At 48.2% G+C, this 21829-nt stretch overlaps 8 protein-coding genes across 8 annotated transcripts; 4 read left to right on the top strand and 4 right to left on the bottom strand.

Annotated features, from left to right (window-relative positions):
- Positions 1–755: 755 nt before the first annotated feature.
- Positions 756–2006, top strand: N7495_004077 (DUF4050 domain-containing protein; the record flags this gene model as incomplete). The annotated part of the gene is made up of 1 exon (XM_057206728.1): positions 756–2006. One exon carries the CDS (start codon positions 756–758, stop codon positions 2004–2006), a length of 1251 nt encoding a protein of 416 aa, XP_057064408.1.
- A 571-nt stretch (positions 2007–2577) lies between these two features.
- On the bottom strand, positions 2578–9462 carry N7495_004076 (uncharacterized protein; the record flags this gene model as incomplete). The annotated part of the gene is made up of 1 exon (XM_057206727.1): positions 2578–9462. The coding sequence occupies one exon, from the start codon at positions 9460–9462 to the stop codon at positions 2578–2580; it is 6885 nt and encodes a 2294-aa protein (XP_057064407.1).
- A 1136-nt stretch (positions 9463–10598) lies between these two features.
- N7495_004075 (PAPA-1-like domain-containing protein) lies at positions 10599–11862 on the bottom strand (the record flags this gene model as incomplete). Its single annotated transcript, XM_057206726.1, has 4 exons — positions 10599–10859; positions 10925–11031; positions 11099–11572; positions 11625–11862. The coding sequence occupies 4 exons, from the start codon at positions 11860–11862 to the stop codon at positions 10599–10601; spliced, it is 1080 nt and encodes a 359-aa protein (XP_057064406.1).
- Positions 11863–13063: 1201 nt separating this feature from the next.
- N7495_004074 (peroxisomal membrane protein PEX14) lies at positions 13064–14293 on the top strand (the record flags this gene model as incomplete). Its single annotated transcript, XM_057206725.1, has 1 exon — positions 13064–14293. The coding sequence occupies one exon, from the start codon at positions 13064–13066 to the stop codon at positions 14291–14293; it is 1230 nt and encodes a 409-aa protein (XP_057064405.1).
- A 422-nt stretch (positions 14294–14715) lies between these two features.
- On the bottom strand, positions 14716–18886 carry sec31 (putative protein transport protein (SEC31); the record flags this gene model as incomplete). The annotated part of the gene is made up of 7 exons (XM_057206724.1): positions 14716–14760; positions 14818–15116; positions 15167–17906; positions 17963–18049; positions 18105–18444; positions 18501–18617; positions 18678–18886. 7 exons carry the CDS (start codon positions 18884–18886, stop codon positions 14716–14718), a joined length of 3837 nt encoding a protein of 1278 aa, XP_057064404.1.
- A 418-nt stretch (positions 18887–19304) lies between these two features.
- Positions 19305–19801, top strand: N7495_004072 (RNA-binding protein; the record flags this gene model as incomplete). Its single annotated transcript, XM_057206723.1, has 2 exons — positions 19305–19625; positions 19682–19801. 2 exons carry the CDS (start codon positions 19305–19307, stop codon positions 19799–19801), a joined length of 441 nt encoding a protein of 146 aa, XP_057064403.1.
- A 414-nt stretch (positions 19802–20215) lies between these two features.
- N7495_004071 (uncharacterized protein) lies at positions 20216–20823 on the bottom strand (the record flags this gene model as incomplete). The annotated part of the gene is made up of 5 exons (XM_057206722.1): positions 20216–20318; positions 20441–20453; positions 20513–20575; positions 20680–20695; positions 20764–20823. 5 exons carry the CDS (start codon positions 20821–20823, stop codon positions 20216–20218), a joined length of 255 nt encoding a protein of 84 aa, XP_057064402.1.
- Positions 20824–21106: 283 nt separating this feature from the next.
- Positions 21107–21752, top strand: N7495_004070 (cytochrome c oxidase subunit VIb; the record flags this gene model as incomplete). Its single annotated transcript, XM_057206721.1, has 6 exons — positions 21107–21173; positions 21248–21250; positions 21359–21389; positions 21450–21531; positions 21591–21654; positions 21721–21752. The coding sequence occupies 6 exons, from the start codon at positions 21107–21109 to the stop codon at positions 21750–21752; spliced, it is 279 nt and encodes a 92-aa protein (XP_057064401.1).
- Between the last annotated feature and the right edge of the window lie 77 nt (positions 21753–21829).

Here is a 21829-nt window from a genome sequence, read left to right as displayed (position 1 = left end):
AGCGACACGATAGACATGTACCACTACATACCCGAAGAAACATTATGGCAGAGTGTTTAGCAATTCTGAGGCGCTGGTCAAATAAAGCGGGGGAATTATCAGTGTTCCCCGCATAGGATGTAATACGGCTAGTACTGAATCGTCTGGCAGGGGCACAGAGTCTACGGGGCCTGGGGTACCTAGCGTTGGAGATTATGGGGCCTTTCAACCTGTTCCGGGTTGACTCCATTCGGACTGTATAGCCCTGTCCAGGTGAATATACACGTTAGACCTCGGCAGAACTGAATCTTAACCGTCCAATAAGACCATCTTTATTCAAAGTTTCCAAGGTTGCGTCTGGCTATCATCTCGAGTTCAATGAGCAAAAATAGATGGAGCAAGAGCCTGCAATCCCTGCATAGAGTCCATGAATCATGACCAGATCATACGACTTGCACCCCAGGATTAAGGCCCCACAGGACTCCTATAGGGTCAGTTGACGAAGTAAACGGCTACTGCTTACATACTAAGGGATTTCAGGAGTGTCACGAGTGCAGCTTTTACTTAATTAGACATAGCTCTTTGACTATACCTAGGTATAAAACGGCCCACATCCTAGCCTTAGAGAGATGGTGGGGAAGTAGATCTAGTCCCGTTGACCTCAGGATCCAGTATATAATAATTACAATTTATTGAATCAACATGAAGTTAAATAAGCACTATCATCTCATCTGAAAAGTCCTAGTCTTTTCCTGTACTACGATATAAAATCCAAAATGTATGCGATGGGCACGTGCTACGATGGTATCCGTCACTACCCGCAGTCGTTCCCCCCACGTGTGGAACTTGAAGTGGAGGAAAAAACTTCCCCACCTGCCAATTTTCGTCTTTTGAACATTTTCCCAGCCATGGCCGCCGCGTCAGAAAACCGTGACACCGCCATTCAGGAAGCCAAAATCTTCGTCCGCAAGGCTGTTCGCCATGACTGGGAATTCCCCGCAGAGACCGTAACGGCAACGGCAAGTCTGGATCTCGTCGACAAACTTTCTGAAAACCGCGAGGTGGTGGAATGGCGGTTTCGAGAATTTGATACGTCAAGCTCAGATCTAGGAGCTCAATCGTCCGACACTGACGACAGCGATTCGGAGGTGATCAAAAACAGCAATGACCCCGAGACTGTATTGCGGCGCAAACGTCGCCGCCAAATAAATGAGGAAATGGCTTGGAATGAAGGTCTGCGGATGTTCATTGCCAGACGCGATGCCTGGTCTGGCGCTCGTACTCGACGGCAGATTCGTATCAAAGAAAAGGAGCGCAAGATTGCCAGCGTGCAGGCTGATACATCGACTGCTTCTGACAGTGATGATACGACAGTCCCCTCTCTAGCTTCTCCCGCGGCCTCAGATGCTGAGGCTCCTGTGTCACAACTGACTGATAAGGCGGATACACTTTTAATTAGCGAACGGGAGCAGGAAGACGCACAGTCTATCGCCCAAGACGACGAGACTACGCATAAAGAGTCAACAGAAACCGGCCTCACTGTACCCGATCAGACGTCCTTAGGCGAGGTCAATCACTCCATGGCATGTACTATCGACGATAGTGACTCAGAAGAAGAACTAGATGAGCCAGTTATCCCCGTTGCTCCGCCATTTATCCCTGCGGACAATATTGTCCGCTCAACGATCACTCCAAATATCTACCCATCAATCTACACCAAAGTTGTCGTCCAAGGCATGACTCCCACAGTACCTGTCAACTTGGCTGACTTGACCAATGCCATGGTTCAAGGCTGGAAGGCAGACGGGCAATGGCCGCCGAAACCAGCAGTCACATCTATCGTTCTTCAAGACGATGCCTCTATCCCCAAAAGAGACACAGGCGCTAGCGACGGCCAGTCACCCCCAGCGAGACGGAAAAACAGTATCACAAATACCATTCGCAAAGTCTTTCACAATCCATTTCATCGCCGCGGGCCCAGCAACGATAGTGCTATAAACGAACTTCCTCCCAGCGGTGCTGTCTAGACTGAGTCAGTGTTATCAATATGCATTTGGTTACAAGAAATGAGGTCATGTTAACGAGTAAACGCGGGGTTGCATTGTGATTGATTATTTTGGATGGCTGCGTTGTAGTCAAAACATGTTTCAGTATTCCGATTCCCAGTTGATATATTTATTCTCAAGAGATTCCAAGGCTGTTGATTCCGGGTATTTGAATTCCAGAGCTGTAGGATTTTTGCTCCTCCAGGGATGTGAGCTAAGTTCAATTATCTTCACGATTGACGCCCTACGCTTTCCTAAGTGTATGTACAAGGAGAAAAGAAAGCCGCCCAGACAAAAACCGGCAGGCCTTGAACTGAGATTACTTACCTATGTAGGATTCTAAAATGATACATTAAGTACTCAACAGACAGAACCTGCCCATGACCATGGACCAATAATTTCTTATCAAAGCGAAAAGAACAAACATTACTATGACTGTCTAGCTAGCATAATTCCCAAACTCCATGCTAACTATGCAAATATCTTGACAACATAAAACATATATGTACTGGAAACAGAAATCAAAGTATATTATAATCCTCAAACTTCCCCATTACTCCGATAGAAATTCCAATTGATCAAGCTTGCGCAGGAATTCTGCCGAAGAATCAGCGAATGCGGAAGCCGCATTTTCTACCAACGTGGCAATCGCAGGTTCGAGTAGAATTTCCTTGGACTCGTGACCTGGGCGGCTGTAGTAGTACTTGCTTCCGTGAACAGACCAGTTCTTGAGATAGGACTGGTGGTCTTCGAAAGCGAGGCGGCGGGCTGTGATGATGTGTTGGGGCAGGGTACTTGAGGTTGAGTCTGGTGGTTGCTTGGTGGCGATGTTCTGAAATTCCTGTGCTGTATCGGAGGTAGCGAGGTAGGATGATACGGTAACGACAAAGTCCTTGAACCATTGAATGTATGAGATGAGGCCTTCGGCGGCATCTGTCGTCCTGTCAATGTAGTCTATCACAACAAGAGACGAAGATATGATCTCGATGAAGGCGGCTATCTGGGCTAGGACGGTTGTGTGCTTGAATCGGGATTGATTGTGGCAAAGAGGTCGAAGTGCATGATACAATGACTGGAACACGATGTCGAATATCTTCAATAAAGAAGACACACAGGCTGGGTCTGTGGTATCCAAATTGAAGAGTAAATCCTTGAACACAAGAGAGACACTCTTAATGATGGGCTGACTTAATAGCCATGCTGCAGGAGTACTGAATGTCAACTCAAGGTATACCGGAAATATGCATTGCAAGAGAACAGCGCGGAGAGTTGGCTTGTCGAGACGCCCTGCCTCATAGGTATCTTTCATGGCCGTGTACAGCTGGTCTACCAGATGCATTTGCTGGCCTTCAACTGTGGCTCTCTCGTTGATGCTTTGGATGAAAATAGTGAGCGTTTGGACCTCCTTGGAGGAGGAAAGCTTTGGCTCATATCTCTTTAGTTTTGCGACAACGTAACGCGGATCTGCAGTTGGCAGAGGGAAGAAGGCGGGATCAGTGAAGAAGGGCTCGACAGGTCGAATATCGCTTGTGAGTTCTTGCAAAAACCTGACGATATTGTGCACGAAATCAACGTAGGCACCTTGGATAGAGCCCCCAGCTGCTCCATTGCTAAGTTCGCGGTAGTTTTCTTTCATGGAGGTCATCAGTTGCTGAAGTAGTCCGGAATATTCCTGCCTTGTGACAGACACCTCTCGGCTACCTGACGCTTCCAATTGCAAAACATGTTCGCGCATATTTGACAAAAGGCTTGCAAGGAGTGCCACCCGTCGCTGGCTGAGTTCATGCAATGAGATCGAGTATCGATCATCTTTCAAATCCCTGGAAAAGGGGAGATTCTGCAGTAATGGGTCCTGGAGACTGCCGTTCAAGATAGCTTCCGTGAGTTGATGCTGGAACTTCAGCGTCGAAGATCGCTCGGTCAGAGATGACATCCATATGTTCATAACTAGGATTCGAGAGTCGATGAGAATCTTTGCATCCTTGTTAATGCACATCGCCAAAAACTGAGCCGCAAACTTTCGGGTCTGCATTGTTGCTCTTAGCATAGCCCAGGATTCGTCACCGAAAGAACTGAGAAATCTATCCCAGGAATAGAAGCCATGTCGGACCATCAGCTGAGCAATAGATGTCCAGCAGTCTACGATCGTCACAAGGATTGCATCTTCTGGACAGTAATCTGCACCAAAGCAATTTGAAACAAGGTGATACACAGCTGGACGGAGAACCTTTTCCACATACTCGACTGCCTCGCTCACTGGGGCTTTTTGAGTCCAAACTTCATCGATATCTGCCCAGTTATCAAGTCCTTCGAATTCCTGACTATCTTCATCAGCTGGCGCGGAAACCACAGGAGCTGACACTGGAGGCGGAGCAGGGGAGTCTTTCCGGGTATATGCTAAAATAACTCGTATGGCCTCGGATACAACGCTATTCACTCGTGCTGTCTTCGGATTGAACAGTCCAAGTATGGGCTCGAAGGGTGTCTTCGAGATCAATCTGTACGCATGATCTATCGATGGAGCAAGATCAACAGCAGATTGCATACCCGCGAGTGCCATGTTCAACAAGGATTCAATCTGTCGTTGATTTTGAGAAATGGTGCTTTCTATCAGTTCTTTTGAGGCCCATTTGTCGCTTTTACTCTGGGCTTCAATCTCTTGACGAGCCTGCAAATGCTGTTGTCGGAGCTGCGTCAAAAAATAGCTATGCCAATCAGCGAATGGCTCCAGCTCTGAAACAGCCTCGTCAGTTGACAGCTGAAATCGAACAAGTCTTGTCCATGACCGAAGATTGATGTTGCATGTTTCGCGGTGCGAGCTTGAAGGATCAACAAGGTTACGAATGGCTGCCAAACGAGGTCGACATCCATCTGGGACAGCCCAATACAAAGTGCAAAGCAAATCGTGGTGGTTTCTCAGAGCATCCAAGTCTTCATGGCGTAAAGCTTGATCCTTGGGATAAACGCGGCCATGATTCGGGAGTAGGCGCCACGCAAAATTTCTCACTTTTTTTTTGTCATATTGCTGAGACAGAAACCGTAAGCCGCTTGCAATGATCTTGAGCAGGGTATGGAAGCACGGCTCTCCCGCTCGGGCCTCTAGGGAAGGATTTTTATCAAGCTCATCAAGGAATGAAGGAGATCCGTGACTCTCCTCGTGCTTCAAGTTATAGAGAGTCTTTTGAGCAAAGAAATCGTAGAGAGTATCAAGTACATGCTTGCAGTCTCTCCAGCCCCAGGCGTTGATCAAACGATGACATCTGAGGAACAGAGCCCGGCAGTAGGCATTATAGGGGACAGAATGATTCGCAGAATTTGTGTCGTAGTGATCCAGCGCAGGAGATAGAAGTTCCTTAACAAGGGTCCAGTTATCATCCTTGTGTTTAAATCGTGAATTGCGGATTGCAATGCCACGGTGATCAATTTCATTCAAAGGTAGTAATGTGAACAATCCTCGCCATGCATTCTCCAAAATTCTCACATTTCTTTGGCCACGAATGGAGCCCTTAATACACACATCAATATAAAGATCTCGAAGAAGGCCACTGAGAGTCTCCGAGGTGTGTAGGAGCTGTTTTACAATAACGTAAGCTTCTGCTGTTGAGAACCCATCTCGGAGACCCGCCTCTCGTAGTTCAGATCGTTTGATTTCCTCAAAAAGGTGTTGAAGTTCTGCAATACCAGTCTCGCTAAGAATCACTGCAAAGACATCCTTTGCAGAAATCCTGACAAGATCGAGTGCGTCATTCGCAAGTGTTGGATTGACAAGTGCGTGAGAAGCGATCTGATAAATCTGGTTTGAAAAAACAAGGTTGTAGCATGCAATCTTCACGAGCCCATCCTTATTGTAGTCAGTTCCAGTGACAAAAGCAGCCACTGGGTCTCTTATCCTGAAGACAAGGGCCATCGTACGAGTAATGAAGCTTGTCCGATCAACAGGATCGGTAAATGATAGCTTTTCTGTCCCGTAATTAATGATAGCACGATATCTTTCCGAGGCTGAAATCAAGGATGACACAGAGCTCACTGTCTTTGGCGGAATGACACTCTTTTCAACCTCTTCGATCATGGCATCGAAGGCAGATCCCATTTCCGACGAAACTTTCTCGTTCCAAGCACCCCAATACAAGGTTTGGTCCTTGACAGTTACGGGGGCTAGCCCGGCATCACGGTCTAGATCTCGTTTCAAGACATGTAATGAGCGAGAAGACTCCCCACTTCCGATGAAAGTAGATTCATGAAAATAAGTACCATTGCGCAAAGGAGCCATGCCAAAGTCAATAGGGTATGAGGTTTCCCAATTGAAAAGTCCACCTACTATAAGAGATGAAGGGTGAGTGGGAGGAACATCAGTCATCTCTGGATCCATCGAAAGGTCAGATATTGTCAAAGCCAAGTCTGAAACATGATCTTGGATGAACTCATCCGAGTTAACGTTGATACGTTTGGGGGCATGCTTCTTCAACCGACGACGAGATTTTTGTTTTTTTACTGATGTCGACTTATTACCAATGATCGGAGCTGCAGCATACTGCTCTGAAGCAGTATCGATCGATGGGCTTAAGCGGGCGGTATTTGAAATGAACCGATCTAGAGTCAGGCTTGGTTTGAAACTGAGAGAGGTTTGCTGTTGCTGATGTTGATAATCCCGATTCAATAGGATCAATGATTTACCAAACTTGGCTTGAGGCTTCGAGTCATTTCTTGCAGGCCCTGCTAGGCTCGTGGCAGCCGGTCGAGGCGTATTTCGGTGCAAAGATGAGATGACAACATTTCTTTGAACAACCCATTGGTTACCTCTCTTTTCTAGTCGAGCAGATTGATTGGCAATAGGGTTTGTGCTCGGTGACACGGAAGGGGCAACAGAAGCAGCACGTACTACAGCATCCACCGCTGAATCGTGCTGAACATGTTGGCCACCCAGCTCGAAAATATCTGGGGTTTCTGCGGACGCAAACTGGACGGGAATTTGAGCTGACCTTGCAGATGGCGCCGCTCGATGACGGCCACTCAAAGTATTTGCGAGTGGTTTATGCTTCTGAGATTGTAGCTTTGGTCGAGCTGCCTTTGACTGTGGTATCGCTCCATGTCTCCAGTCTCGCAATGATTTGTTTGCGTCTAGAGTGTCCAGCTTTGATCCAAGTTGAACAAACTTTCGAGTTGGACTTTGTCTGCCACTGTCTCGACGCGAGCGAGCTTTCCTGGCAGCAATTCTGAGAAACTGTGGTTGCTCTTTTCGTGGCCGGGATGCCACATCAGGAACATCCAGGACGCCCAATCTGGGAGGTTGTCTTTTCGTAGAAGGCTTTGTTCGCCGTCCTCCATATGAAGAATCAGTCAATCTTGTCTGACGTTGGATCCGAGGTCTCTTCGATTGTCTCTCTTTGAATAAGGTGCTTTCTCTCGGCTTCCCCCGTTTCAAACTCCTTAGCTTCCCATTCGAGGCGCTCTTGCGAGACACTGTAGGAATCATATAGTCTATCCGATTATCTTCCATGATGTCTCCATCTTGATCGAACGGATCCGGAAATCCTACTATCCTAGTGAAAGCCTCATCGAGGGGTTCAGTTTCAGGCCCGGGCTCGGTATTGGTGATTTTGGAGGCGAGATCATCTTCATCACTGTCCTCGGAATCACCAAGATCTATGAAGACGGATCGTTGGATTGAGGTGCTCCCTGAATTTCCAGCCTTCCTGGCAACTTTTCGAGCAACACCTTTACCATCTGTCCGATTAGAAGTAGCATTGCGAGTATGCTGAGATGCCCTTTGTTCATCTATCTTTTGTTGTGCATTGAGTCGAACCCATGAGGCAGGAAGAACTCCTCGAGTCCGACGCTGCATCAATCTCACTTGGCGCTCTTGGGCGGTTTCCTTTGGGGATACGAAAGACGCTTCTGACGAGTCTGAATTTGCCTCGATATCAGAGCCCGCATCAGATATCTGCACTACCTCCACATTAGTTTCACTGATTTTCGGTGTGACTGATTTTGAGCCAGAGACTATAGTTGTTGTTGTTGTTGTTGGCGGTGGCGTGAACCCTAGAGGAAAGCGAAAGCCCTCTGAGATATGTGGTGTATGTATTTTTGGTGAGAGACTTCCTGAATGTGGTGAACTAGATGGGATATCGAGAATGGATAGATGGGTGCGACCATTGGGTGGAGTCTGATTAGCGGTCACAATCTGTGGTCCAGCACCGGCTGTTTTCCAAGCACCAGCATATGACTTCTTCTGTCGTTTGGAAGATTGAGAGCGATGAATGGCGGGACTTTGCTGGCCATTATGTCGAATCTGTCTGAGCACGTCCCCATCTTGAGGCCGATCACGAAAGTACTCTTCTGGTGGTGGACTGGAATTTAGTGCATCGGGATTGAAATTATCTTGTCTCTGGCTTTCTTCCGTAGTTCCTGGAGCCTGGTCTTTCCTGGTTTCTATCGCCATACGGATCGGCTTTACTCCTCTTTCCCTCATTTGCTTCTGGTAATTGGCCATCTCGAGGGCGTACGGGTGAAGTTGGATTGCATTACGTTCTCGAAAGTTTCTTCTCATCTGAGTAGACTGCTGCAAAAGTTCCTGTGTGATTTCCACTTCAGACATAGCTTCATCTGGAATCTCTTGTTGGGCAGCGGTTATAGTTGTTTCCAGCATGTTGTCCAGTGGCTCAAGTAGCTCAAGGGGAGGGGATTTTAGAGATGATGGAGGTGATGATAAAGGCGAATCATCACTTAAGCCATGTGGCACTGGCTGCGGCGTGTTATTAACCTGAGCATGGTTGATCGTGGTAGTTGATTCAGGTTGTGAGACCATCACTACATTCAACTCATCGGGAGAAGAGCTTCGCGATCTTGCAGTGAAGCCTGACTTAGATAGCTTGCGCCGTATTGGAATCGGAGATTGTGTGCTTTTTGGAGACGTCGAGGTGTTCGGTGTGGGATTGAGGCGTCGTGATTTTCGTGCAAACCCAGTAGTGATCCCCGGTGAACTAGGGATGTCCCACATAGTATCATCCTCATTGGGAGAGACTTTAGACAGCACAATTTCTTGCGGGCTCGTTGCCTTCGTGCTTGCCAATCGGTTCCCATATGTTATCCTGCGTCGAGGTTTTGGAGCTCGGTCTTCAGATGCAAGGCTTCGTTGGTTCACAATGTTCGGAGAGTTCCTCTTCGGTTCGATTTCAGCTGATGGACCTAAAACTGGTTCAATGAAGCCGGGTTTCATTCCCTCCACGTCCGAAGGCGCCACTGTTTTCTCTTTATCAATCCCATGGTCCTTGGCAGTGTCTGTTGGCTCAGTAGGAATGGTAATATATTCGAGGTCGATATCACTCTCTTCAATACCGTTTTGCGCATTCTGAGGACTCTCATCCTTGGCCTCGGAGGACTGAAATTCGTCTTCATCATCTGAATCTGGGACAAACCCTCGTTTCCGCCATGGTTCCATTTGCATCGTTGGCGAGGATCCCCCATATCTTTAACGCATCATCGATCGGGGCACTTCAATAGAGCGTGCTATACTGATAGTATCGTATAGAGTCGTTATTAGCACAACTTCGAGGTGAATATGGAAATTGGATGTAGAAAGACGCGTTGATTGAACAATTTGGCGACGCGAACTAATCAGTTGACGATAACGGCCCGCATCTCTGACCTCCATTTCGGCACTTCGTGACTTTCACATTGTATTCTATCTCTCTTGTACATCCCCCACAGTCCAACATGAGTCGAAATTTGATTCCAGCTGTTCTTACTATTGGTGTCGGAATTTATTCTGGTAAATCCGCCGACTTTACTGGCCCAAATCGTCCCAATCGCTTGGTTTCTAACTTCATGTTTGCCCGTAGGCTACTACATCTTCCAGCCAGCATTCCAAGAACTTGCGATTGAAAGAGTGCACGGCACTGTCTCCCCTCCTAAGACTCATGCTTCCGAAAGGGAAGCCAATTCTTCCGAAAGTGCCTCGATAGCTGCCGCAAAGCCCATTCCTCAACCCTCTGGCAATGAGAAGAGTCAATAATTGAGACCTGGTTTTATTGACAAATAAAACGAACTGTTGAACTCTGTCTGCATCTTGCTTCAGAAAATCCTGACAGCTTATGACCGAGTCATAGTGATTCGCTCCGGACTATGAGCAGTCAACGTATGACGAGTTATACTGCATGCGCAGTCACTCAGAAACTCGCACCTCCTCTACCTAGGTATATCAGCGGGCTGTCTCCAGGGCTATATGGCGACATAAGTCCGGTTCGGGATAAATGGGCTATTTTTTAAGTTGGGAGTAAATACCACTGCTGATAAGCGCTGGCTACGATCACCCTAAAATCATGTACATAACTAAGTATAGTGTTTTGAAAGAGATTTAAAAAAGTACCCAAGGTTCAGATGTTGAGTGAAAATTATTTTTAATTTCATTATTCTCCCTGAATATTGGGATAGAAGAAACCCAACGCTATGCCTCTATCTAAGAAGTTTGAAGGTATCTGACCTGTTTTCGAACAGGTGAGAGTCATTGCGTCTGAAGAACCACATTTGAATCACTCCCAATACGCCTGGTTACACTAAAGCCATTTGAATACACACTTACAATACTTCCTCAACCATCTTGCCACTTCCATTGGCACCGAACAAGCGGCCAGCAGGTGTTCCGAGCCACTCTAGAGGTACATTCAGGGTTGAGCCACTTGCATTGCTGACCCATCGCACCATTGTGGGATCGGCCTTCAGGGCTTCCGCGGGCTCTTGATCGGCCGGTGTAGTTTCAACGCCTTCAGCAGTAGCTGCTGCTTGTCGACCGCGCTTCTTAGGAGGCTGTCTTTTGAGCAGCCGGTTGATCGTGTCCATCTATTTATAGAAGAACTAGTTAACTGAGAGAATTCGCATCGAGTACGTCAAAAGTTTGAACTTACCTTTTCTTCTTCATTGCGCTTCTCGCTCAGATTCTTTCGTCGTCGTGCCATTTCGGCTCGGCGCATTGCACGTTCCTCAGCAGTCAAATGCTTCTTGACTTGAGGTTCTGTCCACATGTTAGCTTCAGTTCTTGAAGAGAACACACATCTCGTTCCTGTAGCATGTTGACATACCCATAGGAAGTTGTAGGAAATCGTTGCCCAGATTTCCACGTTGGCGCTTAGTTGTTTTGCCGCTACCCATGGCATTGACATCACTGTCCATATCTTCATCCATATCGTCATCGTCTTCTTCCTCCAGCTCATCAACGTTGGCTTCGGGTATAGCACCCTCATCCTGGTCATCAGGCTCCCCTTCCGCATCAGAGTCTGTCACAGAGAGATGGTCTTCGTCATCTTCCTCATCATCGTCTCCCTCTTCCTCGTCGTCTTCCAACTCAATTTCTTTCTCTTCGACTGTCTTGGCTGCTTTGCCACGGGCTGGTGCAGCTACCTTGGTACTTCGCTTTGGCGGTGGTTGCGACGGAGCGTCATCCATCTCGATATCCTCGTCAGCTTCTGCATCCTCATCATCGACCTCATCTTCTTCTTGATCCTCTAAATCGTCGTCCGATGTTTGGATCTCAACAAGCTTCTTTTTGGGTTCGACTAGACCGGGGTCCAGATATAATCGGGTTCTCTTGGAAGACATTGATGGGACGGCCAGAACGGCTTCCAGTAGCTTCGCGCAGTTTACCAGCGGGCATTTTTAAAATTATGCGGGGAGATCTGCGCAGCTCATCAGTCGAAACTGGTGCTTGTGCTTGAGGTACTTGTATCTGAGCAGTAGCTGAGTGAGTTTTCCTTGTAGTCCTGGTGCTGACATTAGCTTCCGATTCCGACGTATCATCTGGAAGGTATAGCGATCGTCGAGGGCGACGAGGGGGACGAGTGTGCATGTTGATAATGAGGCTGAAACTTGGAATGGTAATTGATAAAATGATGTAGATCCAGCTAGCACTGAGGATAGATGTGGGAAAGGAGATTCAGTTGTCAAAGTGATATGGCAGAACAATAATAGGACATTGATGTGCAGAGGAAGGTGCAGTGGAGGGGGAGGAGACTAGGGAAACATTTCCACGCCGAGACCCAATCATCTCGTGATGGGAGCTGAACTGCGCAAGCCGGGAAGGCACATATACAGTCTTATGCGCCACATAAGATATTCACTAGTGCGAACAAAGCGCACTACAATGACCAGGGATCTAGGATGCGGTCCTGACGTGGTCCTGCGGTGCACCCGGGCTGGGGAAACAGAAGGAAGGTTTGATCCAATGCAGCTGATCAATCCCAACAGGAAGGAACATGTATGACTTACTTTAAAGACAATTGACAGGTTTGTAAATCACATCCAAGGTTGTTGCTGGGTGATAAAGTAAACGGGCCCGTTTTGCCTATAATGCCAGGCGGTGTGGCTCTTATCGATAGTGGAGGTTTATAATACTCATTAAGCCCGTCGATGACTTCCTTTTTTTTTGATGTCATCTAAATAAAAGGTCTAGCCTCCAGGGCTCCATATTATAAATTAGCATGCGGCTGTCGATTGACTTAATCTGAGCAAACCTTGAAATACTAGCCTACTAGGGTGTATTAATCCAAACAATAAATGAATCATGATGCACACTGCTATTAGACCCATAGAGTGGTTTTTAAACAATAGTCAGTTCGAACATTGGATTTTTAGGTTAATTGTACCGCTTTCTAAACCGTTCATAAATGTCGGCAGAATGTAAAAGAGGCATATAGATCATGAAATGGGCCAATATATCATAACGGGAACAATGGTCAGGCAGCAAAAGACTGACGTTAGCATGACCCCTTGCACAAAGGATACCGTACTTTCAAAGTAGACCACCCATTTCTCTTTTTTACCAAACGGCCTTAAATAGAGTGTTATGAGGTTATGTCCGTTTTGATAAAATTAAAAGGTTGAGCGTTCGAGACCAAGTGAGCGCGTTTATTTTAGAATTTTATATTGACTCGAGATAAGAGCCGAGGTCGGGCTCACATGGCTAAGTCCGGGGAAAATCGACTCCTCGCCACTTTTTATTTACAGCTTTTTCCTGCACCACCTATATGTTTGCTTAAGATTAAGCCATAATGTCAGACCCTTCATCTAGGCCATCGATTCCCCATTGGCAGCAAAGATCAGGCACAATCCAGACTGACAAACCTTCCTTATCGCCCGCGCCATCGAGCTCCGATGATGCACCCGCATCAACTTCACGACAGGAGATTATTGATCAAGCTTCCCGATTTCTGGAGGATGAATCAATCCGTGACGCTCCCACAGACCGGAAGATCCTTTTCCTAGAATCAAAAGGCTTGAACCCAGATGAAATCCAACAGCTCCTCGGCGTTTCCCGAAACCCAGATGCCAGCAGCAGCTCGAGCGCAGTCATAGAAAAGGGAAAGGAAACAACCTTAGACCCCCCATCGGAAAATTCTGAAGATTCATGTTCATCCCCTTTGACTGCTTCAACAACTATGTCGCAACCCCGCTCAACCACTCCCTCCGCATCAAGAAATGTGCCCCCAATAATTACATACCCTGAATTCCTCTTCGAGTCTACCAAGCCACCCCCACTAGTCACAATACGCAGCATGCTATACACTCTCTATGGCGCTGCCGGTCTCGGCACAACCATATATGGTGCAAGCGAGTACTTGGTAAAGCCCATGCTCGCGAGTCTGACTAGTGCACGCCATGAGCTTGCCACCACAGCCCAGGAAAACCTGCAAAAGCTGAATGAGAAACTAGAACATAGCGTCTCTGTAATTCCAGCCCACCTAACAGCACGAAAGGTTACTGTGGACGAAAATGTCGATGAAGACGGGGCCTCAGTTACGTCTGATCCGACAGAGCTCTTCCACCGCGATATCGGGACACAGACAATCGTGGAAGACGCCCAATCTTTGAATTCTTCTACTTCGTTAGATACCAAAGAGAATCCTGCTGATGTGCCCACCATTGCGGTGTCAAATCACATGAAGCGTCTTGAGTCGATCCAATCGCATCTGAAACAAGTCAAGGTCATCGAGCAGGAGAGTAGCACGCTTGATGATTCGATGCGTACTAGTCTGAATGAGCTACATCATTATCTGGATAGCTTGGTTTACGCTACTGCACCGGGATATTCGTCTGTTACAGTGGCGTACGGTGCATCTTCCAATAGTGGCTCGAATGCTAGTGCTACAGGCTTACGAAAGAAAGAGCATGATGCCATCGCAGGCTTTAAGGCAGAGATTCGAGGTGTGAAGGGAGCGCTGCTTAGTGCGAGGAATTTCCCTTCTAGTAAGAGCGGCAAAGTGCCTGCAGGTACTTGGTAACGTCGATATAGGCCTATTCTTGCAGTAGAGTTTCTATAAATGTATTGCAAATTTACATTACAGGCCGAACAATTGAAGGCTGAATGAGCAAGGGCTTGGGAGAGGGTGGTGTGCTATCTTGAAGATCTAATCGTGTAATTCATGTCACGTTTATCTGAAAATCTAAAACTCATGAATCCAGGGCCCACGATCCGAAAAATGAAAGTTTTGAATGTAGACATGGGAATTTCTTTTCTCATAACACAGGAAGTAATTTCAGACTAGGCCCCCAGGGGATAACACAAGAAAGGAGACACGCGAAGATTAAAAATAAATGGACAAGAAAACAAACATCAAAGGCGAGGCGCGGTATATCAAGATTCCATCTCATCGTTGATACATGCTACACTAGAGACAAGTCTCGGTTAGAGCTGGGAAGCACTTCACGGGGAAACCTTGCTCATGCTGATAAGACGTTTAACACCGACCTAGAATAGGAGATATTAGTATCGGTGCTGAGAATGGAATTATATTGCTAAACTCACCATCCAGTTACCACACTCGGAATTCCGGTGGGTGACAATGTCCGTGTGAATAGCAAGGGCAGCCTGGAAGTCACGAGACTGAAGAGCGTGAGCTAGGTTTACCATGTCATTCACAGTGTTAGGCTGTAGTAGGTCTTCGTTGTTCAGGTGATCAAAGAGAATGTTCAATCGGCGTTCGGTATCAACAACCTGATTGTGGAAGCTTGCCGGAGCCCGTGCCTTGACGCGCTGCATATCTGCCGAGAGAATCTCGAAGATAGGCGCAGCGTTGGGAGGGATATGAGAGCGATCACCAGGGGCTAAGTCATGTCAGTTTGATGGTGATGATAACTGAAAACGTGTAACTTACGGTGTCGGGGTGTCGAGGGAGCAGCCGCACTTTGAGATTCAGCGGTGCTAGGACGGGGTCCCTGAGATGGTGGAACATGACCCTGAGCCGTTGGAGGTGGGGGAATAGTCATGGGAGGCGGCTTCACAGCACCAGATGGGCTTGGTGCATACGAGTTAACTGGTGGGGCATATGGTGAAGGGCGAGCCTGGGGAGGAGGCGCCACCGGACCACGAGCCTGTTGTATCTGCGGGGTTGCAGATTGGGCAGTCGGACTTGGGGCATAACGGTTTACTGAGGGGGCAGCGCTAGGCGGGGCATTGTAAGGGGATGGTCCCCGAGGGATTGATGTCGGGGGTCCCATGATCCCTGTCGGTGGAGAAAGGGGTAGCGAGGCATATGGGTTGATGGGAGGGGGTGGGGAGGGCCCAGTCGGAGCATTCGCCAGGGGAGACATCACACGGGGAGGAGGAGCTCCACCCTTGGGCGGCGGGGGAACAGATGGAGCTCTGCCGAAAGGAGGCTGTCCAGCAGGTGGAGGACCTTGAGAGATGGGAGGGGATTGGTTGGGGAACGGAGAACTAATAGCAGAGCCAATGGGAGTGGGACGGCGCGATGGTTTGGCAGTCTTGGCCAGGTCATCCGGTAGATCGTTCCATGAAGGAATACTACTAGCAGTAGCCGTAGTGAAGGTCTTAATCTGTGGAGACTGTGTAGATGCCCTCGGAGGAGGGGGGATGACACTGGTTGCAGGGAACGACGATCTCATGCCTGGAAATCCGGCTGGTTGATAGCCGCCACTAGGAGTCGAGTTGAACTGATTGGCAGGCTGGGCGGGCCCTTGAGGAGCATATGGATTGACCGGCTGGGTTGTCCCTTTAGGTGCGTATGGATTGGCAGGCTGGGTTGTCCCTTGAGGTGCGTATGGATAGGCAGGCTGGGGAGGAGCATACCCGTTGGAAGCGGCTGGCGCCCCATATGGGTACTGCATACCGGTATTAGGAGCCGCAGGGGGTTGGTATGGAGCTTGCTGGGGATATTGAAGGCTAGGTTGTTGAGGAAGGGGCTTGAAGCCTGACTTCGCGGTAACAGCCGGCTGGGTCTTTTGCGGAGCTTGTCTCATGGCAAGCTGAATGCGATTACGAGCCACCTCAGCTTCAGGGTACTTCTCTGGGACGAGATCAAGGTACTTCTGGGCCACTTGAAGACGTCCATGAGTGGCGATAACATCCGCGTACTCGATGTACTTCTCGTACAGTGTTTTGAGTTTCCAATCGGAGCCCTTGGTCCGCTCCTCATCCTGGAATTTAGTGACCTGTCGGAAGATGGTGACCTTCTCAATCAGGGCTTGCAAGGCACGAACGTGGATGGAGAATGTGGTGTTATCCGCGTCGGTCTCAATTCCTTTTTGTTCGTTCTCACGCAGCTCCTCGACCCAGATAGCCACTACCTTTTCGAGCTTTGAGCCGGCAAGGAAACATAACGATGCATCTTTGCGGAGACTCTTATCATCAGTGCTCTGAACCTGTTCCTCGAGGCGGTCACCAAGTGCCTCACAGAGGTCAGGGAACTCTTTCTGGTCGGCGAAGGTGCAGAGGGCGGCCATCACCTCCTTCCAGTTGGAAAGATCGGCGTTGTATACAACATCCCAAAGATTCTTACCCACTATAGAGGCAAGCAGGCGCATATAATTAGGACCGGTGGACTGCTTGGAAAAGTAGTACTCCTGAGCTTTTGCGATGCATTTCTGACCACCGGTAATGGCGATCATGAAAGCATCAGACATGCGATCTTCTTGAATCGCAACGTCAAGAGCCTTTTCAAACTCCCCAAGAAGTAGCGCACGTGTAATCCGCCGATCTGCCTCGCTTTCCGACCCGTTAAAAATCTCGAATGGGTTGTTTGTCCGAGCATCCTTCGATGCGGCCAAATCAGACAAGAAGTTATCGGCATCAGAGGTGGTATCGAACATGGATTGCAGGCGCTTGTGCTTCTTGACAAAGGCCTTCGGCTTCTCAGTCTCACCATTGGTCCCCGCATCGTCCTTATCCAAATCAAGAGCAGACAAGCCGTCAGCGGCTTCATCAGCTTGATCTTGGAAGCCTAAGTAATCTATCAAGCCCTTGCGAGGGTTATCAGAAATCAAAGTCTGGATAACCTTCCAGTCAGCCTTTTCCTCCTCACTCGAAGAGGCTGCAGCTCGAGATTCGCAGAGGCTACTGATATCACCCTCCTTCAAGGCGGTCTCAAAGCTTTCTGTGGCATTGCCAACGCTCTCATCAACCTCGAATGGCGTGATCTTGATCTTCGAGGTACGTGAGCCTGATTCGGTGAGGCCAATGGATACGACGCGGCCGCCAAAGCCGAACGAAGCACCACAGGGCCGCTGCATCCATCGGGGAGGCTTGGCAAGAGAGAACCTGGAAACTTGTGGTTGACTCTGAGCCTTGGCGAAGAAATCTTCACCATCAAGAGCTTGGTTCTGGTCGTCAATTGCCTTCGCGTTATCGGTCTTGGTATTTTGTAGAGTTTGGACCGATATTTTTCCATCGAAAGATGCCGTAGCAAAGAAGTTAGGGTTATGCGGGTTCCAGCGAGTCTGGAAAGTCCAGTTTGTGACAACAGGGAATTCGCCGTAAGCTTGGCCAAGGTGCGGGTTCCAGCAGATATTACGGTTATCCTTGCCGGAAGAAAGAAGAAGATCCGGGTCTTGTTCACACCAGGCGAGCGAGAGCACTCCGGATTCGTGGCCCTTGAGAGTCTATGCAAATATGTCAGAATTTATTATGTTATGAAGCTGTCAAATTTTGGACTCACGCGTTCGGGGGCATGTGAGTTTCGTAAGTCCCAAACATGTATCAATGGATCTGACTCAAGCGGGGTTGCAGTAATCAGCTTGGTAGACTATGGACGTATCAGGTTAGCAACAAGTCAGATCCCAATTGCATATATCTCGCACCTGTTGGGGATCCCAGACAACTGCGCTAACAGCTTTCCGGCCCAGATTATTGAGAGTCAAGCTCTCCTTCTTGGTCTTCACATCCCAGACAGTAACAAATCCAGCACTGCTTCCAGTGACCATGATGTGAGCCACCTTCTTGTTCCAGTCCAGACATTCAATATCATCTGTACGAGCTGCATTGTTGCCCAATCGGAATGGGTTCTCGATATTGTTTAGATCGGAAATGAACAGCTCACCCTTTGCGCCACCGGTGGCCAAAAGATTCGAGTGTTTAGGGTTGAACTGGAGGGCCTTGATAGCGCCAGAATGTTTCGTGGTTCGGGAGATCAAAGCATCACTGGGATTCAGTCAGTTTATATGTTTTACCGTGGACAATGCTGGGGTTCGATATACCTGGATCCGGCAAGAAGCTTATCGGCGTTCCATAGATCCAGAGCGCCGTTCTCCAAACCACCGGCAATAACACCACGTTTAGTATCATCAAAATCGGCCCACGCCAAATCGTTAAAACTAGCACCGTACTCCCGTCAGTAGATTGCACCATTGAAGTTAGTAAATGGATCAACTCACCCAGAGTCAATATCAACCTTAGCTATGGGTTTCAGCTCTTCGCTCGCATCCTGGCGATCCAGGCTCAAGTCCCACAATTCAAGGCATGTTTTGTTTGAGAAATCAACATCGACAGCACCGGCCTTGGTTCCTGTGGCAATCAATGGGGACGCAGCTCCAGGAGACCAAGCGAAGGTGGCCGTCCTTGGGATCTCCCGTAGACGGACCATGATGATGGTAGAGGGGTTAAGTTATGGGAATTCGGCGTATGGGTATTCAAAAACAAAAGGAGATCAAAGATTCATCCAGAAGAAGGAAATTCAAATACCACCCCTGAGCAAAACTGACAACGGGGGGTGTGAAGCTTAACAAACAAGCAAGAAAGTAAATAAGTAAACCAAGTGGCCTCCTGTCCTTGGAGGGACCGGGGAACCCACGCTAGTCCCAATTGAGCTCTCGCCAAAACATCCCCGAGGCCTGTTCCACGTGATATCAAGTTCTCTCTGTTTAATTATCAGGCGAGAACGTACAAACACAACACAATCTTTTTGCCTGAAATATTCGACTAGGCTTCACACGATCCTCCAAAGATTCTTTTTCACCACCACATTTCCAAACCCCCAAACCTCAAAACTTTTAACTATCACCATGACTGACACAACACGACTGAAGAGCACTGTCTATGTCGGTGGTCTTGATCAGGCTGTGACTGCTCACACGCTAGCCGAGGCATTTGTCCCATTCGGTGAACTTGTTGATATTTCGCTCCCCAAGCCGGATGCGCCCAACTCCACCGACAACCACCGCGGCTTTGGATATATCGAATTCGAGCTAGCTGAGGATGCCTTCGAGGCAATCGACAACATGGACGGAAGTGACCTTTATGGTCGCACAATCACAGTTGCGGCGGCCAAGCCTCACCACAAGGATACCGAGGGACTAGGTAGCAAGACAGCTATCTGGGAGCAGGTAGAATCTCCCGAATCTTGCTTATTTGTATTCAAGCTAACTTAATATCTTAACAGGAGGGATATCTGGCGAAGTATGCCGTTAGCGATGAGGATCGCCGAGCCACAGAAGAAGCGCAAGGCATACATATGCAGGGATTGGAACAGCAGGATGTTGCTGGACCGAAACCTGAGTAAAGTGTGCCAAATACGATGGTAATTCAAGAACTGGAAAAGGTGGATTTTGCTGTGCTGAACCCTGACAAAACATGATTAGAATGAAGGGATTGGGATTGGAACAAGTGGATTTTGCTGGGCCGAAGCCTGACACAATACGGTGACAATGCTGGCCTTTGAACAGCTTAAATCGAATGCGCAAACTACGATCGTCACGATTTTAATGAAAAGAATATCACGAATGACTACTATATTGTTGAGAGAAAACACTACTAGGATCTATCGCGAAGCTGCAGCCTCGATTCGAGAACGTACAATTTTCTCTACTACTGGTATTTCTCGATTTTCCTGTTATCTGTAACACTATATGCAACAAGGCATTCAAACAGCTGGGAATGAAATTCCTAGACCCTCAAAACTAACATGATGGTACATTTAGTGCTCCTCGCGGCTCTCGGGGCTGTTGCGGTAGATACGCAGGGTCTTGTCCGTCATGAACTTGCGGACGCCGGAGTAACCGGCGGCAGAAACGGCAACACTGTTATATGATGTTAGTTGCTAGGGGGGGGAAGGTGTTGGGGAGTAAAAGGAAAAAAGCGGAAGTCAGAAGCAGAAGCTTCGCGGGCTTGGGCAGGTGAGAGATATCGAACAGAAACATACAGCAAGACGAATCCTATAAGAAAAACATTAGTATTTCGTTTACTGTCAGCATGATTTATCGACAGGACGTACCGAGAGGGAGCAACTCCGGGGGAATCTGCTTCAGTTGGCGCAGACGCTGGGAGATGGTGTGGGCTGAATTATACCAGTTAGTACGATACTCCTTCAAAATAGCCATCGAAGCAGTTGATCCGAATGCATTGATACTCCATCTGGTGTCTAGGGGAGTGAAGTCGTACCGCTGTGAGCCTGCTTCTGGGGTAGGAGTTAGTATCAACCATATCCAATCATACGATCATGACGGATGCACGGTTAAGACTTACAGGGGCAGGGGAGAAGAAAGCCCGTGTGGGCGCCATGCGGAGCATACGAGTGGGAAGCATTGTGGCGATGGTAGACACACAAATATTGTTAAGAGTAGAGAGGATTGGGTAAAAGAATAAGGTAAAGCGTTCCAACAGAGGGCAGAGTAGTGTGGTTCTCGGGTCATTAGACAAGATTTGAGTGGCTCTCGCCTGACCGCCCGCGGTCATAACCGGCACTTCACAGCTTCGATCACCCAACGCCTCGCATTTGCTCTTCTTCCAATCTCCTCTCCCCGAATTATCCACCAAACCTCAATCTCTGCTCCTTGTTGTTCTTCTATAGAACCTACACATCTTCAAAATGGGTGCCATTCCTGAACAAGATCCCGAGGAGCCCGTCGAGACCAAGCCCTTCAAGTTCGTGACTGGTAAGTTTCGGCCCCTCCCCCGAGAAGCGTGGGCCCATTGCCCATTGTGAAGTCAATTGCTAATTTGTGTATAGCTGGTGAGTAATCTTTCTTTATGGTGGAAGTTATATGCTCGGAAGACCCTTGAATGGGCATTGCAAGATCTGGGGTATCATGAGATTGACATTTTCGGACACAACCCATAGGCTACGACGCTCGTTTCCCCCAGCAGAATCAGTACGTCACCCTTGGAACTTCCTAATCAGTAATATAATTAACGACTTATCCGCTGTACAGGACCAAGCACTGCTGGCAGAACTACGTTGACTACCACAAGTGTGTCAACGCCAAGGGCGAGGACTTCCGTCCCTGTCGCCAGGTACTTTTACCTCCTTATCTTTGCTCTACAAGACAGCAGTTTCTGACATAATCTATCAGTTTTACCACTCTTTCCGCTCCCTCTGCCCCAAGGCGTGGACTGACCGATGGGACACCCAGCGTGGTTCGTATCCCATCAAAATCCCGAAAAATTCTGTTCAATTCATACTAACCTTTTCAATCTTAACAGAGGCCGGCAACTTCCCTGCCCGCCTTGAGTAGATAGCCAATGGCCATCTCGTGTTGGTTAATGCGCTCTAGCAAATTTTGTGTGTATTGACAAGATCCAATGTACTATG

The sequence above is a fragment of the Penicillium taxi genome (genome assembly GCF_028828555.1).
Source record: "Penicillium taxi strain IBT 34144 chromosome Unknown utg000003l_segment0_segment0, whole genome shotgun sequence".
NCBI classification, from domain to species: domain Eukaryota; kingdom Fungi; phylum Ascomycota; class Eurotiomycetes; order Eurotiales; family Aspergillaceae; genus Penicillium; species Penicillium taxi.
The sequence above is the reverse complement of the archived record's forward strand: the minus strand, read 5'-3'. Positions and strand labels throughout refer to the sequence as shown.